The sequence below is a fragment of the Fusarium mangiferae genome (genome assembly GCF_900044065.1).
Source record: "Fusarium mangiferae strain MRC7560 genome assembly, contig: FMAN_scaffold006, whole genome shotgun sequence".
Classification (NCBI taxonomy): domain Eukaryota; kingdom Fungi; phylum Ascomycota; class Sordariomycetes; order Hypocreales; family Nectriaceae; genus Fusarium; species Fusarium mangiferae.
Window position 1 is genome coordinate 2279938 of NW_024573926.1, and position 16041 is coordinate 2295978.

A 16041-nucleotide genomic window follows, 5' to 3' on the forward strand; every position below is an offset into this window, starting at 1 on the left:
CTACGTCAATTCAAGAGGGGAAATCCTCATATCACTTATTCTCGTCGTCTTCATCTTTGTCAACTGTAAATCTTATCTCAATCAACTCACCTTATCTCTCACCAAATCTACAACCTCTCACTAAACCACCACCACCACCAAAATGGGCGAACCAAAGAAAGGCACAATCAAGTTCCGCAACAAAGAGGGCACCCTCGACGCCTCCGCCCTTCTCTGGCGCGCCCTAACCTCCGAGAAGCCAGAGGTCATGCGCAAATACATCACCAAGGACGCCGTCCTCTGCGAACCAGACCAAAAGGTGTACTCGCCCCGCACCGAGCCCTCTCTGGATGAGTACATGGAGGATGGCTACGAGCCCTGGACGGCATACAAGATCCACGACGAGCCTGAGTTTGTCGAGATCGACCTCATGGCCTCAGCGCTCAACTACCGCGTCACTGCGTGGAAGCTTCAGAATGGGGAGATGATGGCGACGGAGGCTTGGTGTCATAGCGTCTTTCGACAGGGACCTGGAGGGGATTGGAAGTGCTGTCTTCATCATATGGCCAAGGTCTAGATAAGACCTAGAGTGTTTAAGGTGTTGGGGATTGGCGAATTGGGTTTTTGGAGACTGTTTCTAAGCTATGTTAATTAACGACGTTAACGTTATCGCAACCTACATTACAGTACTATCTCAACCGTGCATCACCTAGTCGAATGAAGTTCACGCCAAGCTTCAGCCTAACAGCGATAACTAATAAACAGAGTTTCTAATTGTCAAGATTAGCTCACTCACCCTTGTCCGATAGGTAATAGTAACAGCAACCGGGACCGCCTCCCAGATGCATTAAACTCGACGGTTGGGGAGAAGTTGAGTTGAGCGCCAAGGGATCATTCAGGCGGGGGAGGGGCCCTTTATCTCCCCCTCGCGCATCCAAGAGATGTTCTCTTTTCTGAATGTGGTCGCGTGCGTTTTATTCTGTATCTCTTTTGAAGGCCATTGGCGAGTTGAGTCAAGATGGTGGCTGTCGATCAGGCTGGACGAGAAATCCTGCACGTTGACACTTTCTCGAGCAAGGATTAACACGAAAATATCTGAACGTTCGGTCTCTCGTTTGGGGTCTGATTGCTTTCCCTTGGCGGCCTGGGCGTTTTCGCCTCCAGCGATGGCCATCGACTCAAGCAAAGCATGGTGTGCCATAGAAAAGAGGTCTTGTCACTCTTGGCTTTCTTGTCATAATGAGCGTTTATTGAGGCCCTGGTTGCAGGCCTGCATGTCCCTTCCATCCGGTCGATGATTCTGTGATCCGAGGTCATCATCGATCGCTTAGCAGGATTCTGACTCCATGCTTGATTGTGTCTTCGGACATTTAGTTGCGGGCTGTAAGACTGTGACGTCGTGCCATCGCCAAAGTTCAACACAGTCTCGCCTCTTCGCAATGAACAGATATCGCAATCGAGACTCGAGTATCTGCTCACTTTGTTCGGCGTAGACCGGACAGTCGGCTTCGTCTTTGCTTTTTGCCTGTGTTATAACCGACCACTTGGTCCGCGGATGGCTGTCGTATTACGACCTGTCTCAAGCCAAGGGTCTTGTCAAATGCTTCTTCGCTCTAGGATAGACTTGGCGAGAAGCACGCCGCGGAGAGTTTGAGTAATGAAATGATCAATGTCAAGCAGCAGTCCCAACCTCTCTCGTCCTCCCCCAGACCAAACTCTCTCTCCTGATGCAATGCAACGCCGTCCGCTCCGGGATCGTTCAGCGGAGGGCACGTGTCCTCCTCTGTCAACCTCTTCGCTACGAGTGGCTCCGCCCAAGCCCACTCCCCACTCCGCCGCCCCACGACAACCCTGCCTCACCCAAACACCGCTCGCCTTGGCAATGAGACGCTTGTGGGGCCGCTGACCGTTCCGCTCCATTACTGAGCAGGACAGGGGCGTGTCCGTTTTTCTGCTGCCGTTTGTTCTCGTGTTCCCTTTCCTTTTTGCTCCTCCTGCAGCATGCACGTTTTGATCCTCTTGCAGCAGAATATTGTCACAGAGGAATCGTGGATGGTTGCGAGCACTTCTTGTATCGTGGCTACACGTGTCGAGAAGCTTTTTGGTGATCAACTTGGCGCCTTGTATTGACTTGGCTTCAGACATCCATCTCAGTTTCGAGATGGTGGGTGGACCTTCGTACCCTGTAGCTGTTTCTTGAAATTTACCTCGTACTCTGTAACTCACCACGATACGCGTAACGAATAAAGATAGTATACGGGAGATAGTATAGATCCGCCTACTTGTAGCAGATAGATCTAAATCTCAACCTGCAGCACCACCGAGATAAAGTACCGAAAAGGCCCGACCAGTATCTTGATTGTATCCGCTCAGTTTTCGTCACAAAACACTATCTGTAACCCCACAAGGATCGTCCATGGGGAATTAAAAAGAAAAAAAGAGGCTCGAGAGCGTCGCACATCTTGAGGCCTTCAATTCTAGAGGCCTAGACCGCATCCATCGCGTGAATGCTTGGCTGCGTCGACATGGCTGAAGCTCTCATCACTTGAATGGTTCACCCCAGAGTTCTCGCAAGCCATCGTGGAAGCCTGGGGAAATCTGGCGCTTATGCCAGGGCTCTTGACAAGCCAAGACACAGTTCCTTCGAATTATGGTACGATGGTATATCACCCGGTGGATTTGAGAGCTTTTCGGCCAAGTTCCATATCGCCAAGTTCTTGGTAGACCCAAGTCCCTGCGGCTGATAACGATGAATCTTATTGTTTCACAGAGGCGGTCGTCGAAGATACGTTTGTGAATGGCTCGCGAGAGAGAGGCTCGGCTTACTGCTTCTGAGGATGAGCCGCAATGGTGCTCCGATATTTGTTGAGATGATCGCCGAAGCCCGAGCGTACCCATCTGCCGAGTATCAAAGCATTCGCAAACTCCCCGGCCGATGTTCATGTCCGTGCCTGAGACCCTGCCAATTCCTGCTCAAAGACCTCCGGCGCCGGGTCCCCAGGTTTTTGGTGACTTTGGCCGCCGTTCCCGCGACAAACAAGACCGAGCATCACGATGTTTATGCCGAAGTCCGTTCATGGCTGCCCAAGATGATCCCATTAATAGATCAAGGGCTTGCAACAGTGCAATCTGTTGTTCTCCGGCAATAACGGCAACTATACAAGCCACTCAATGGTTGGTGAGCAGGTTAAAAGGCTGCACGTCCTGGGACCTGCAGCAGAATTACTTTTTGCTCCCGAACGGAGATAGACAAGTCCGGGTATATTGTTCCCCGTGAGGAAAGTCAATGGTGCTGCGATTCCTCAGCAAAGCAACCCCCCACGCATTGTCTCACGTCTGCAGCGAAGTGTTGCGAGACCGACACATCCGGGTTAAATCCCCCCCTCTTCTTAGGAGAAAAGAAACACAACATCTCCGCCCCGCCACAGAGAGACTCCCATCTGGAGACCGGGGCGCCTCCGTGGGGAGGTTGACGCCCCGCTGTGTCCGCCCCGAGACAACATCCGGAGGCAACGGATCCAATGGTAGGAGGAGAGTGAGTGAACCCCGTTTATTTTTCTTCCCGTGGGAGCCTCGCAGTGGCCTGTAAGAGACGCGCATGGGTTGTGTTAGGCGTAAGCGCCCCGTTTCTGTGAGGACAAAGTGTCGTCTAGAGTGGACCAAGAGAATCCTAATTCCCCGTCTTGCTGCGGCATACGGCGCTTCTCTCGTTCCCGCCTTGGTAGTTCACCATAGTCAGGCGTCAGCGTCTCCGCGTCCGGCGTCTCTTTTGAGCTGCGAGAGGCAGTGATCGACGGCTATGTTCTTTACCGTCTGTCTTACGGCTTTCCTTGGATGGGTCCATTAGTAAGTAAACGGAGACAAGGGAGGCTAGCGTATGTATGCGCGTGAGTCGTACTCCGTAGAGAATTGGCATTGTATCTGCTCGAGAAGTTGTATGTAATCGCAATGCAACGCGCAGGCTCTAGGACATCTCATTCGCCGCTCAACACGCTGTTGGAATGAGGCTAAAAGGAATAGCGCAGAGATTTCTGAAGGAGATTGTGCACCAGGCCTAGTGGATCCAGGTTCAATAACATGCCGATGATTTAAGCTTATTGTCACGTTGGAGGAGAATCCTGGCTGATCCGGTGGAGGACTCATTACGTACCATGTACTCGCATGCCGGGATGGCTTCTAGAAGCAGTGGAAGCCGGTCACGTGGCGGATACTGGTATGACAGCTCAGAGATAAGCTCGGTGGCAAAAGCCACCGAAATGGTGTCGTTGTCGTTAGTGCACTAGCACCACGCGTGTTGAGCCCCTGTTTATCTGGAAACGCTAAACACCAAGGTACTTGGGCTAGCTAAGGCGTCCTCCAGACTTTGGGCAAAGATAAGAGACCGTGACTAACACCATCAAGTCCTCTGCCAAGGGTGGCAGTGCCTGCACCTCATCCTTGGCGAAGATTTGCGAGGGAGTTTTCTCAAAAGGGATAAGCTAAGCAAAGTTGCGTAACGCGTTGAGCAGCCCGTCTGCTCAGCCAAACATATCTCAAGATCTGATCTTGAACCCCAAGATCTCCATGGTTCCAGGTCACGAGACTGACCAGTAACACAACGGGCAGCTTCAGCAGGTGGATTTACAGCTCCGTGCCGTGCAGTCTCGGACCTCCGTGATGTAAATCCGGGCCGTAACAGCTCGAGCTGAAAGAACAACAATCGGTTCATACCCGGCCCCGTTTCTTCTGTTGCAGGTGAGATATGAGATTTTGCCTCTCAAGTGAACTTGATTGATGCCTACAGACTTACAGCTACGACATCACCCAACGTGCAGATAAAAAAACAGGCCATAAGAACAAAGCAATAAAACGGAGTCCAGGTTGACGGCGATGGTCGCCCACGACCCAATGACGTGACGACTTGGCGGGCAGAAATTATGTATGCCCAGAAAATGCCAATACTGATCCTTCCTCGTCGAGAAGAAAATACCACCGAAGCAGACCACATTACAGAGTTGAATCAATGGTGTGTGTCATGGGCGAGGGAAAAAAAAAGAGGGGGAGGGGGTAGCTTTAGGTAGGACACTCGTCTAACGTCGGTTCTAGGGGCCATATGCACTGAAAACGCAGTGAACTGAACTCGGTTGCAGCGAGTATCCACCATCGGTGACGGCACTGGGAAGGGTCCCTGAAAGCCTCACGAGAGCCTCACCAGGTGAACAACGAACGAGCAAGGCTTCAAACAAGGCTCTGACATTGCGAACCCCAGCGCAGCACAGCACTGACGATATATCCTGTGATTACCGCCATTTGGGTCCCCTCTTCCAAGGCAATTCGAATTCGGGTTTACTCTGAACCTAGTATCTTAGTCAAGGTGCAGTTGGTATGGCTCTTTTTTTTAACCCTTGTCTCCCAAGAATACCAAGCCTCTGGTCGCCCACTCAGGAAGGCCAATTGATGCCGAGCCCGCCACGCCGCGTCACAGGATGCTTGGTAGCCATCTCCAAATGACGTGCCGACGGCGAGCAAGCCCTCTTTGAACCTACCGTACAGAACGGCGCCGTGTGCTGCGTCTCACCAATCCGAACCCCAGACCTGCCCCGGGGCGGAGTGGACTCCTCGGACAAGGCCGGGGGGCGTATACTCTAAGAGTTCGTTCTCTGTTCAAACGCAACAAACAAACCAAGGTTTCGTATCATCGCCAAGACTCTCACAGAGTGCCCAATCCCAATGCCTCCCCGCCTTTGGAACAGAGAAACTGCAGCGCAGAGAAGGAAAAATTGGGTAATGCTCTTGGCCATGTGGGGTCCGCTGGAGATGGTGAAATCCATCTCTCTCAACCCAGATAGTGAGTGACTTGAGCCAAGACTCTGGCGAGATAAGCATTGACTGCTCTTCTGTCGTCCAAGATGGGACAGACGTCTATAAGACCTTCCCCATCTCCCCGCACGATCAATTCTTGTTCCTCTCTTCCTCTCCCCAAGGATCTCTTCACTTAGATCTCCAACATACCCTTCCGACGCCAGACGAAAGGCTTCCTGCAAATCATCTTACAGGAATCCCCAGACATAGGCTTAAGGGTCTTTCTTCAACTCATGTATACATTCTAAGCCAGCACCGAGTCGAAGATATATATATAACAACAACATAAGCACGCTGGCGACCCGCTAGCTTTCGACTTACAACCATGGCTAAGAAGGACGACTCCGTCGACAACCATGTCTCTGGCCAGAGCAACGAGCCCATGAGCCGTCCCGCTCACGCCTTGACGTTCAACCAGGTCGTCGAGGAGCTCAAGACTGATACCCTGAGCGGTCTCACCGAGGCCGAGGCCAAGCAACGACATGAGAAGTTTGGCAACAACGATCTCGGCGAAGCTGATGGTGTTCAGCCCCTCAAGATCATTATCGCTCAGGTCGCTAATGCTATGACGCTGGTGAGTTCAAAAACAGCCCAGTCCCCTCCCTTCTTAGCCCCCACACACGCCAAAGTTTATGGTTTAAGCATATCTCGATGGCTGAACTATTTATTTTTTCGCCTCTCGACTGCATATTACCTGATTAGGCAGCCCGTCACTTTTTCCCCCAACCCACCTGCTCACACCCCTGCCGGCGCTATGTTGATGATTACTGACGTCTGCCAAGGTGCTTATTCTTGCCATGGCTGTTTCTTTCGGTATCAAGTCATGGATTGAGGGTGGTGTCGTCGCCTTCATCATTGGTCTCAATGTCACCGTCGGTTTCTTCCAGGAGTACTCTGCTGAGAAGACTATGGACTCCCTGCGGTCCATGTCTTCTCCCACTGCTAGTGTTGTACGCGATGGAGACTCTAAGGTAGTTCCCTCCGTTGAGGTCGTTCCTGGTGATCTTGTGGAAATCAAGACCGGAGATACGATCCCTGCTGATATTCGGTGAGTAATCCATGCCTGGCACTTACACTGAGGCTTTTTTACTAATTAGTGCAGACTTATTGAGGCTGTTAACTTTGAGACTGATGAGGCCATGTTGACTGGCGAGTCTCTCCCCGTTCGAAAGAACGAGGATGAGGTCTTTGAAGACAACACTGGACCTGGTGACCGTATCAACGTCGCCTACAGCTCTTCCACCGTCACCAAGGGTCGTGCCAAGGGTATCGTCTTCGCTACTGGCACCAGCACCGAAATCGGTGCTATCGCTGCTGCCCTCCGAAAAAAGGATAGCAAGGTCCGTCCCGTGAAGCGCAAGGCTGATGGTTCCGCCAAGCCTCACCGATATCTCGAAGCCTACACTCTCACCTTCACCGACGCTGTTGGTCGTTTCCTCGGCGTCAACGTCGGCACACCTCTCCAGAAGAAGCTCTCCCGTCTGGCAATCTACCTCTTCGGCACTGCCGTCATCTGTGCCATTATCGTCCTTGCTGCCAACGACTTCGATGCCTCCCAGCAGGTTATTATCTACGCCGTTGCTACTGGTCTGTCCATGATTCCCGCTAGTTTGGTCGTCGTCTTGACTATCACCATGGCTGCTGGTACTAAGCGCATGGTTGAGCGAAACGTTATTGTTCGTAACCTCAAGTCTCTCGAGGCTCTTGGTGCTGTTACCGATATTTGCTCTGACAAGACTGGTACTCTCACCCAAGGTAAGATGGTTGCCCGTGGAGCCTGGACTCCTGGCAAGGGAACTTATCTCATCGAGAACACTACCGAGCCATTCAACCCTACGCTTGGTGACATGCGCTGGTCCCGCAGCCAGCCCCATGAGCTTCCTCTCAAGCAGGGCGGTGATGAATGCGGCACTCTTTCTCCCATCAGCGAGCTCCTCAACCAGTCCAAGTCCTCTCTCGTCAAGTTCCTCGAAGTTGCTTCTCTCGCCAACCTTGCCACCGTCAACGAGAAGAACGGTGAATGGCACGCCCGCGGTGACCCTACCGAGATCGCCATCCAGGTCCTTGCCTCTCGTTTCGACTGGAACCGTCTCCGTCTTACCAGCCACGACGCCGCCAACCAGTACAGTGAGATCGCTGAGCTTCCCTTCGACTCTGATGTCAAGCGCATGTCGGTCATCATGAAGGATAACCGAACCAGCCAACTCTTTGCTTTCACCAAGGGTGCTGTCGAGCGTGTCATTGGTGCCTGTGCTACATACTGCCCTGAGGATAACGAGGAGCAAGTCCCCATCACCGACGAGTTCCGTGAGCAGATCCTCCGTAACATGGAGTCTTTTGCTGGAATGGGTCTCCGTGTCCTCGCTCTTGCTTCCAAGCCCTACAACGTCGACATGAAGAAGGGCGATGAGATCGACCGCACCACTGTTGAGTGCGATCTCGTCTTCCGTGGTCTCGTTGGTCTTTATGATCCTCCCCGTCCTGAGTCTGCTCCCGCTGTCCGAGAGTGTCACGAGGCTGGTATTTCCGTCCACATGCTTACTGGTGATCACCCCGAGACTGCCAAGGCTATCGCCATTGAGGTCGGTATCCTGCCTACCCGTATGGATCTCGTTGCCGAGGACACTGCTGCTACCATGGTCATGACTGCTACTACTTTCGATGGTCTTACCGATGATGAAGTCGACCAGCTTCCTTTCCTCCCTCTTGTTATTGCCCGATGTGCTCCCCAGACCAAGGTCCGCATGATTGAAGCCCTGCACCGCCGAGATAAGTTCTGCGCTATGGTATGTTCTCAACCTCGTCTCTTTTTTTGATGTCTCATGCTGACTTGACAGACTGGTGATGGTGTTAACGACTCTCCCTCTCTTCGCCGTGCCGATGTTGGTATTGCCATGGGTCAGGCTGGTTCCGACGTCGCAAAGGATGCATCCGATATCGTTCTCAGCGACGATAACTTCGCCTCCATTGTCGCCGCCATTGAGGAAGGTCGCCGTATCTTTGACAACATCCAGAAGTTTATCCTCCACGTGCTTGCCACCAACGTCGCCCAAGCTGTCGTCCTTCTCGTCGGTCTCGTCTTCAAGGACAAGACTGGTCTCTCCGTCTTCCCTATCGCTCCCGTCCAGATCATGTGGATCATTATGATGACTTCTGGTCTTCCCGACATGGGTCTCGGTTTCGAGCGCGCTGTCGCTGGTATCCTTCGCCGACCCCCGATTTCTCTCAAGACTGGTGTTTTCTCTCTCGAGTTCATCATCGATATGTGTGTCTACGGCCTCTGGATCGCTGCTCTCTGCCTCAGCGCCTTCGTCCTTCGTCTGTATGCTTTCGGTAACGGCGAGCTTGGTGAGGATTGTAACGATAACTACAGCGACAGCTGTGAGACGGTCTTCAAGGCCCGTGCTACTACCTTTGCTTGTCTTACCTGGTTCTCCCTCTTCCTCGCCTGGGAGATGATTGACAAGCGACGATCTTTCTTCCGCATGCAGCCCGGCTCCAAGCTCTACTTCACCCAGTGGATGCACGATGTCTGGCGCAATCAGTTCCTCTTCTGGGCCATCATGCTCGGCTTCGTCACCCTCTTCCCCATCCAGTACATCCCCGTCATCAGCGACACCGTCTTCAAGCACAAGGGCATCACTTGGGAATGGGCCATCGTCTTCATCGCCGCCGGTCTCTTCTTCGGCGGCATCGAGGCCTGGAAGTTCGCCAAGCGAGTGTACTTCCGCCGACAAGCCCGCAAGAACCAGGGTGTCGAGTGGAAGGATATGGATCTTGAGCAGCGCACTTTCGGCGAGTATCTCACCCCCGACTCCAGCGAAGCCAGCGTGCGTCACGACTCTGAGAAGGTTGACGCACAAGCTGCCGCTCAACGCAACAACGCCGAGAAGAAGGCGTGAACGAATTTCCTAGTCAAGGGAAAAAGGTTCTTTGCTATAATTCTGCCAATGAAGAGGTAGATAGCCCAAAACTCAAAACGGTGCAAACAACGGAGTTATAAAACGTGGAAGGGTTTAAGAAAAAGGTGGACAAGGAGGAAATGACTGAGCCGTAGACATGAGATATGAGCTCGCTACCGGAGGAAACCCTAAAATGAACCACAGAGGACGCCGTTGGCTGTAATGAGAGGAGGATGAAGAGGATCATGAATGGATATCCCAGATCCTTGAGATTACCTATGGATAAGCGGAAATAGTTTTCTAATGAAGTCAAATGTTAAATCATGAATAATTAATCCCTGAGTGACTCACCTATCTGATATTCAAAATGATTGTGTTCCCTGTGAGGAACATTAGCGATGTGGAACGGAATTCCGTCTCGGATGCTCGGAGGGGCAAGGGACATGAGCCTCAGCCGCTAACAAATGTATCACCAATCTCGAAGCTGTCCATTGGATCAAAATGAACTGAGATATAATTGGACTGACCGTTAAAACAGCGTTTCACAGTAATCTCGAACCTGAACCTTCAACTGTGAAATCCTACGCTGGTGCGTTAGCGTGACGCGTGGTAAGCACTTGAGCGTGGCTTATTTTGCGGTCTGAAGATCAATATCTTCAAGCCAGAGCTCCCCAAAACTCAAACCTTTTCACAGCTCTCAGTCACTCAAAATGTCAAACACAACAACCCCCAAGCCAAAGCGAGACATGAAAGTCCTCTGTCTCGGCCTCCCTCGCACAGGCACAGCTTCCATGGCCGAAGCCCTCACTGTTCTCGGCTACAAAGACGTGTTCCACGGCCTCAAAATCCTCGACGACAAAGAAGCGTGGAAGAATCTCGAGCGCGCAACAGACGCTTCATTCCCGAATCTTTCCACGTACACTGGAAAACCGTTCACTCGTGAACAGTGGGATGAGATCTGGGGAGAATGCGAAGCCACCACCGACGTAGCGTCTATCTACGCACCGCGGCTCATTGAGACGTACCCTGATGCCAAAGTCATTCTTGTAATTCGGGATTTCGACCCTTGGTTTAAGAGCGTTGACGATAGTGTCCTCAAACAACTCTGGAACCCAATCGCCGAGTTCTCCATCAAATTTGTTGAGCCGCTCCTTGGGTCTAGAGCAGGCCCAGCGGCGCGAAAGCAAATGCTAGGTCTTTTCCAAGCAGAGACAGTCGAAGAAGCTCGAAAGAACGCAAGAGAAACGTATGACCGCCATCATCGTGTTATTCGCGAAATGGTGCCCGAGGGACAACTACTCGAGTATCGCATGGGTCAAGGCTGGGAGCCCATTTGTGAGTTTCTGGATAAGCCTGTGCCGGAGAAGGAGTTTCCTTGGGTGAATGAGGCGGCGGAATTACGGAGAATTGTGAAGGAGAAGGCTAAGAGCAATCTTATTGCTGCTGCGATGGTTGTTATGCCGTGGGCTGGTGCGGTTGCTGCTTTGGGAGCTGGATACTGGATGGTGTATAAGAGGTGATGAACTTGTGACAGAGTATGCAAGCGATGTTGTTGAATTGAGATCGCTGATTAGTCGTCTTGATGATTGCGCCATCACATGTGACTGCCGTGCAACCACTTCGACCATCCATCTCGATCCGTGATCTGTACCTGAGCTTACGTGGTATCCCTTCCACGCCCGAATAAGCTTCTCACTTCCGAGGAACAATAATCCCATCTACGTAATAACCAACCTCAAAATCCCTCTCATTACCCTCATAAAGGCCGCTCATCTTGGCGATGCATCCGCGGAAGATTCTAGCCCCACGCATGATGTCTTCCGAACCAGGGTTTTTAGCACAACCAAAAAGGCTTGGCCAATGTCACCCGGGTTATCAAACATAGCCCCAGGAACAAAAACCAAGAGAATGGAGCGCTAAATTTAGGGTTTGGAATATGCTTATCGCGCTGTGATGGAGCCTCTGCCGATCACTCGACGTCATGACGATTTCGACATGACGCAGCAGCCGAGCTGTCGAATGAGAGGGTTCCATGGCGGTGATTGATTAGGGAAGAATGATGGAAGTGGTGAGGAGATGGGTGTAAGAGGCGAAGATGAGATGTATATAAGAGACGGGTCCGCGACTGAAGTCTTGTTATTGGAACCATCATTATCCTTCAAAGCTTCACTTCACTTGACTTCCAAGACTACTTTACACTCAATTTTCGACCAAAATGGCAGACCTTATGAACAAAATCAAGGAGACACTAGTCCCCTCCAACACAGAGAACAGCAACACTGGCTCTCACCAGGAGTCTCACAACTCCGGTTCTCTCCAAGAGACGTACAACACCAGCTCCCATAACACCGAGTCTTTCAACAACACCTTCAACACCAACCAAAACAACCGACGAGAACTTGGCTCCAACTCCCCCGTTTCTCCTCTTGAAACAACAAGCAACCAGAACCAGCAGACCGAGGGTGTCCGCACAGGAGACAGGATCAACTCTTTGGTAGAGAACGTCCCTGGTGTTCCCTCATCCCAGTCGAAGCCTTCGTAAGTTTACCCTTTGCACATACAATAGTATTCTATACTGACATCCACTTAAGCAATACATCTTACCGGAACGACATGCACAATTCTCCCGGCGCCACTCTCGACGCTGCTCGTGCTCCTCCCTCTGCCCTTAGGGAGCACCTTGGAGAGCCTATCATTGAGCATGACTATCCTCATGAGAGCACGACTAAGCGACACTCTTCTGTTAGTCACCAGGAGGAGCATTATAACCTCAACTAAATGGATGGGGATGAAGGAGTGGTTATGTTGGATACTTGTAACAGATGGACTGTTGTATGATAGCAAGGTAGCGGTGGTAATAGACTAGTTGACATCAACACTCCATGTTAAGAATGACATATGTGATGATTCATGTGATGCGATCTAATTTTGAGCGGCCGTGAAGAGATATAGCTTTGTTGCAAGCCCTCTTTTGCATGTCGGTGGGAGGTTGCGATTGCCGAGTCTCTGGACCTAAATACCGTTGAGGTCCGCAACGCAATGTGACGGAACCGAAGAACATGTGTCAATTCTACCCCTGCTACTTATTCTTGACGGTTTCCCATGCTCATTCACTCAACGGAGACCGGCTAATCTTGCCCATCGCACATCGCCGAGACTCCCCGCTCCGGGCCGGATCCACCATCCGGACGCTATTCCCAAAGCCGCAGCTCCGCGCCGGCAGCGGAATTCTGATCGAGAGCTGACGCAGGAACACAGGTTCCGCCGGATCATCAAGCCAAACACCTGCAGCGCTAATGAATTGTTGAAAGTGAGAACGATGGCCAAGTAACTGCTCCAAGCTCCGGATGCATGTCCGGAACCCTGCGTTGTCTTTAGCGGGAATGAGCCGGTAGCCAAGCCATATCATGATCTGAGTCGATGATCTGAGAACTGCGACCCTTCTTTCTTGACTGATCATCCAACAATGCCATGCCAATATCCACTGATCTCTAGCTTCACAGCTATGAAATAGCCTTGGAGCTTTCCCGGTCTAATTCTCACCGACGGATCCCACTCCACCGATCCCACTCTTCTCATTCGCGCGGTTAAATGCTCTGGCTAAAGTGCCCTCATCCTCAGCACCAGAACCTCAAGCGCTCCCGTCATGACAGCCACACCCCATATTTAGAGAAATCCTGTCGGGTCTTGTGGTCTCGATATCATGGCTTCTTGATTGGCGAGGGTAAAAACCGTGGGGGTGTAACCATCATGTCAACTCAACGGGTATTTAGCTACCTATGTTTGATGGGAGGGAGAGAGGGACCATGTGATGAGGTTGGGGTATATGAGCCGCTGCCCTCATCAGCAGATTTCGGCCATGATCTGAATTTTTTTCTTATTGTACAGAGATTTTGTTGTTCAGGCTATTTCTGCAATTGCGCTTGGTGATAGTGACGGTGTTGGTGAACTCCACTGTGATCCATATAAGACAGGACATCCCACTTTGAGCTACGAGCGACGAACCTACTTAATCCTCCCACGACACGCGATTCAATTCTCCTCCTCTTCACCTCTTCTCTCATCTCTCAATTTCTCTCAATTACTCACTAAACAACAGCGACAATGGCCAGCGTACGTCTTCCCCTAGCTCATCGCCTCCCTCACATCATACCCCGCCATCATGGCCCCTCATGACGTCTCACTAACATCCCCCCAGAACCTCTCCTTCGTCCTCAACAAGCCCAACGACGTCTCCTTCGAGGAGCGCCCCAAGCCCACCCTCTCAAGCCCCCACGATGTCCTCGTCGCCGTCAACTACACCGGCATCTGCGGCTCCGACGTGCACTACTGGGTCCACGGCTCCATCGGCAAGTTCGTCGTCGAGGACCCCATGGTTCTAGGCCACGAGTCCGCCGGCACAATCGTTGAGGTCGGCTCCAAGGTCAAGACCCTCAAGGTCGGCGACCGCGTCGCTCTCGAGCCCGGCTACCCCTGCCGACGATGCCAGAACTGTCTCGCCGGAAAGTATAACCTCTGCCCGGATATGGTGTTTGCCGCTACACCACCCTACCATGGAACTCTGACCGGTTACTGGACTGCGCCGGCCGATTTCTGCTTCAAGCTTCCTGATAATGTTTCGCAGCAGGAGGGTGCTCTGATTGAGCCTCTCGCTGTCGCTGTGCACATCGTCAAGCAGGCCCGCGTCAAGCCCGGTGACTCTGTTGTTGTCATGGGCGCTGGACCCGTTGGTCTTCTCTGCGCCGCTGTCGCAAAGGCTTACGGAGCCTCCAAGATTGTCAGCGTCGATATTGTCCAGAGCAAGCTCGACTTCGCCAAGGACTTTGCCTCCACTCACGTCTACGCTTCTCAGCGCATTGCTCCCGAGGAGAACGCCAAGAACATCTGCGAGCTCGCTGATCTCCCCGAAGGCGCCGACGTCGTCATTGACGCCAGCGGTGCTGAGCCCTCAATCCAAGCATCCATCCACGTCCTCAAGAACGGCGGTAGCTACGTGCAGGGCGGTATGGGCAAGGCCGACATTACCTTCCCCATCATGGCATTCTGCATCAAGGAGGCCACAGCCAGTGGATCATTCCGCTACGGTGCTGGAGATTATCCTCTCGCCGTTGAGCTTGTCGCTACCGGCAAGGTTGATGTCAAGAAGCTCATCACTGGAGTTGTCGACTTCAAGCAGGCCGAGGAGGCTTTCAAGAAGGTCAAGGAGGGAGAGGCGATCAAGGTTCTGATCAAGGGACCTAACGAGCAGTAAAGGAAAGGGTGATGACGATATGAATGACTTTGAATGAGAACTAAAAGCGAAAAAGATATCCGGGCATGGGATGGCTTGGATCATATGAAGCAGGGCGGCGGGTGAAGGCGTTTTGTCATGAGCGGACTTGGTATGAGTCCTTTACATTATAGCATCATTGTAAGGCACTTAATAGATGTGATTTGTTTCACTTGGACCCTTGTAGATTGACCACGGGTAGCAGGCGGGTGTCTGGGATGAGATGCATGGAGAACCGCGGGCCCCTTGATGTATGGAGTAACAAGATGCCAATTGGCAGCGTATTTGTCAAAGAGTTTCCAATTCTATCGTCCAAGGCAGCCTTATCCTCGTACTTAACTGGCACAAAGACTAGATTATTAATTAAATCTTGCTGAATGCGCCCTTCCAGTGGCCCCCCCGTATCCTCTCCAATCTCCCACCATCCTCCAATTCCGCACTCTCCCTGCAATACATCACCCATTCCGCCCCTCCACAACCTAGCTCCAACGGCTGAACAAGCACAGCCCATGTGCCATCTCCACTCTCCGCATTCAGCTGTTTTCCCATCAGGACTCTCCAATAAGACAAGCCTCACCCGTCTTACATCTCCCAAAAGAGCACAAATCTCACCTTTTATTGAACACTTTACAACTAGCTGGCTTATCTGACAGAAAACACAAACGCCCTGGTAGAGTGAGAGTGAGAGTGAGAAGCTTGTCGGCAGATCTTATCCATGTGATCGACACCGGCATGGGTTGTTTAGCGAAATCCTTCATACATACAGGGATGTGCACCTCGAACCAAATCTCGCGCAGCATGCTCAACTGGGAAGCACTTCTCCTCAAGCCTACAATCTCTTTACTCGGGCCTTATCACTCATCAATAAATACATTTTCATCAAGCGATCGAGCTAGAAACTCCGTTGCTTCTAGTGAAACGCCTCAGTGCGTATTTTAAGGAGCAATAGCTTCAAGTGGCTTGTCGCACTGCCCAGATTTCTCAAGTTCAATTTCCACAAGCCACTCCGCCTTTAACGGCATTTGTCTGTTTTACTCTTCATGCCTTGTG

The 16041-nt window shown here is 51.8% G+C and overlaps 5 protein-coding genes across 5 annotated transcripts; all 5 read left to right on the plus strand.

Moving 5' to 3' along the window:
* Positions 1-142: 142 nt before the first annotated feature.
* FMAN_03515 (uncharacterized protein) lies at positions 143-556 on the plus strand (the record flags this gene model as incomplete). Its single annotated transcript, XM_041832343.1, has 1 exon — positions 143-556. The coding sequence occupies one exon, from the start codon at positions 143-145 to the stop codon at positions 554-556; it is 414 nt and encodes a 137-aa protein (XP_041682816.1).
* A 5589-nt stretch (positions 557-6145) lies between these two features.
* Positions 6146-9722, plus strand: FMAN_03516 (putative Na+-transporting ATPase ENA-1 (sodium P-type ATPase ENA-1); the record flags this gene model as incomplete). The annotated part of the gene is made up of 4 exons (XM_041832344.1): positions 6146-6394; positions 6603-6868; positions 6923-8606; positions 8658-9722. The coding sequence occupies 4 exons, from the start codon at positions 6146-6148 to the stop codon at positions 9720-9722; spliced, it is 3264 nt and encodes a 1087-aa protein (XP_041682817.1).
* A 710-nt stretch (positions 9723-10432) lies between these two features.
* FMAN_03517 (uncharacterized protein) lies at positions 10433-11242 on the plus strand (the record flags this gene model as incomplete). The annotated part of the gene is made up of 1 exon (XM_041832345.1): positions 10433-11242. The coding sequence occupies one exon, from the start codon at positions 10433-10435 to the stop codon at positions 11240-11242; it is 810 nt and encodes a 269-aa protein (XP_041682818.1).
* A 695-nt stretch (positions 11243-11937) lies between these two features.
* Positions 11938-12500, plus strand: FMAN_03518 (uncharacterized protein; the record flags this gene model as incomplete). Its single annotated transcript, XM_041832346.1, has 2 exons — positions 11938-12260; positions 12314-12500. 2 exons carry the CDS (start codon positions 11938-11940, stop codon positions 12498-12500), a joined length of 510 nt encoding a protein of 169 aa, XP_041682819.1.
* Positions 12501-13826: 1326 nt separating this feature from the next.
* FMAN_03519 (putative xylitol dehydrogenase) lies at positions 13827-14973 on the plus strand (the record flags this gene model as incomplete). Its single annotated transcript, XM_041832347.1, has 2 exons — positions 13827-13835; positions 13921-14973. 2 exons carry the CDS (start codon positions 13827-13829, stop codon positions 14971-14973), a joined length of 1062 nt encoding a protein of 353 aa, XP_041682820.1.
* Between the last annotated feature and the right edge of the window lie 1068 nt (positions 14974-16041).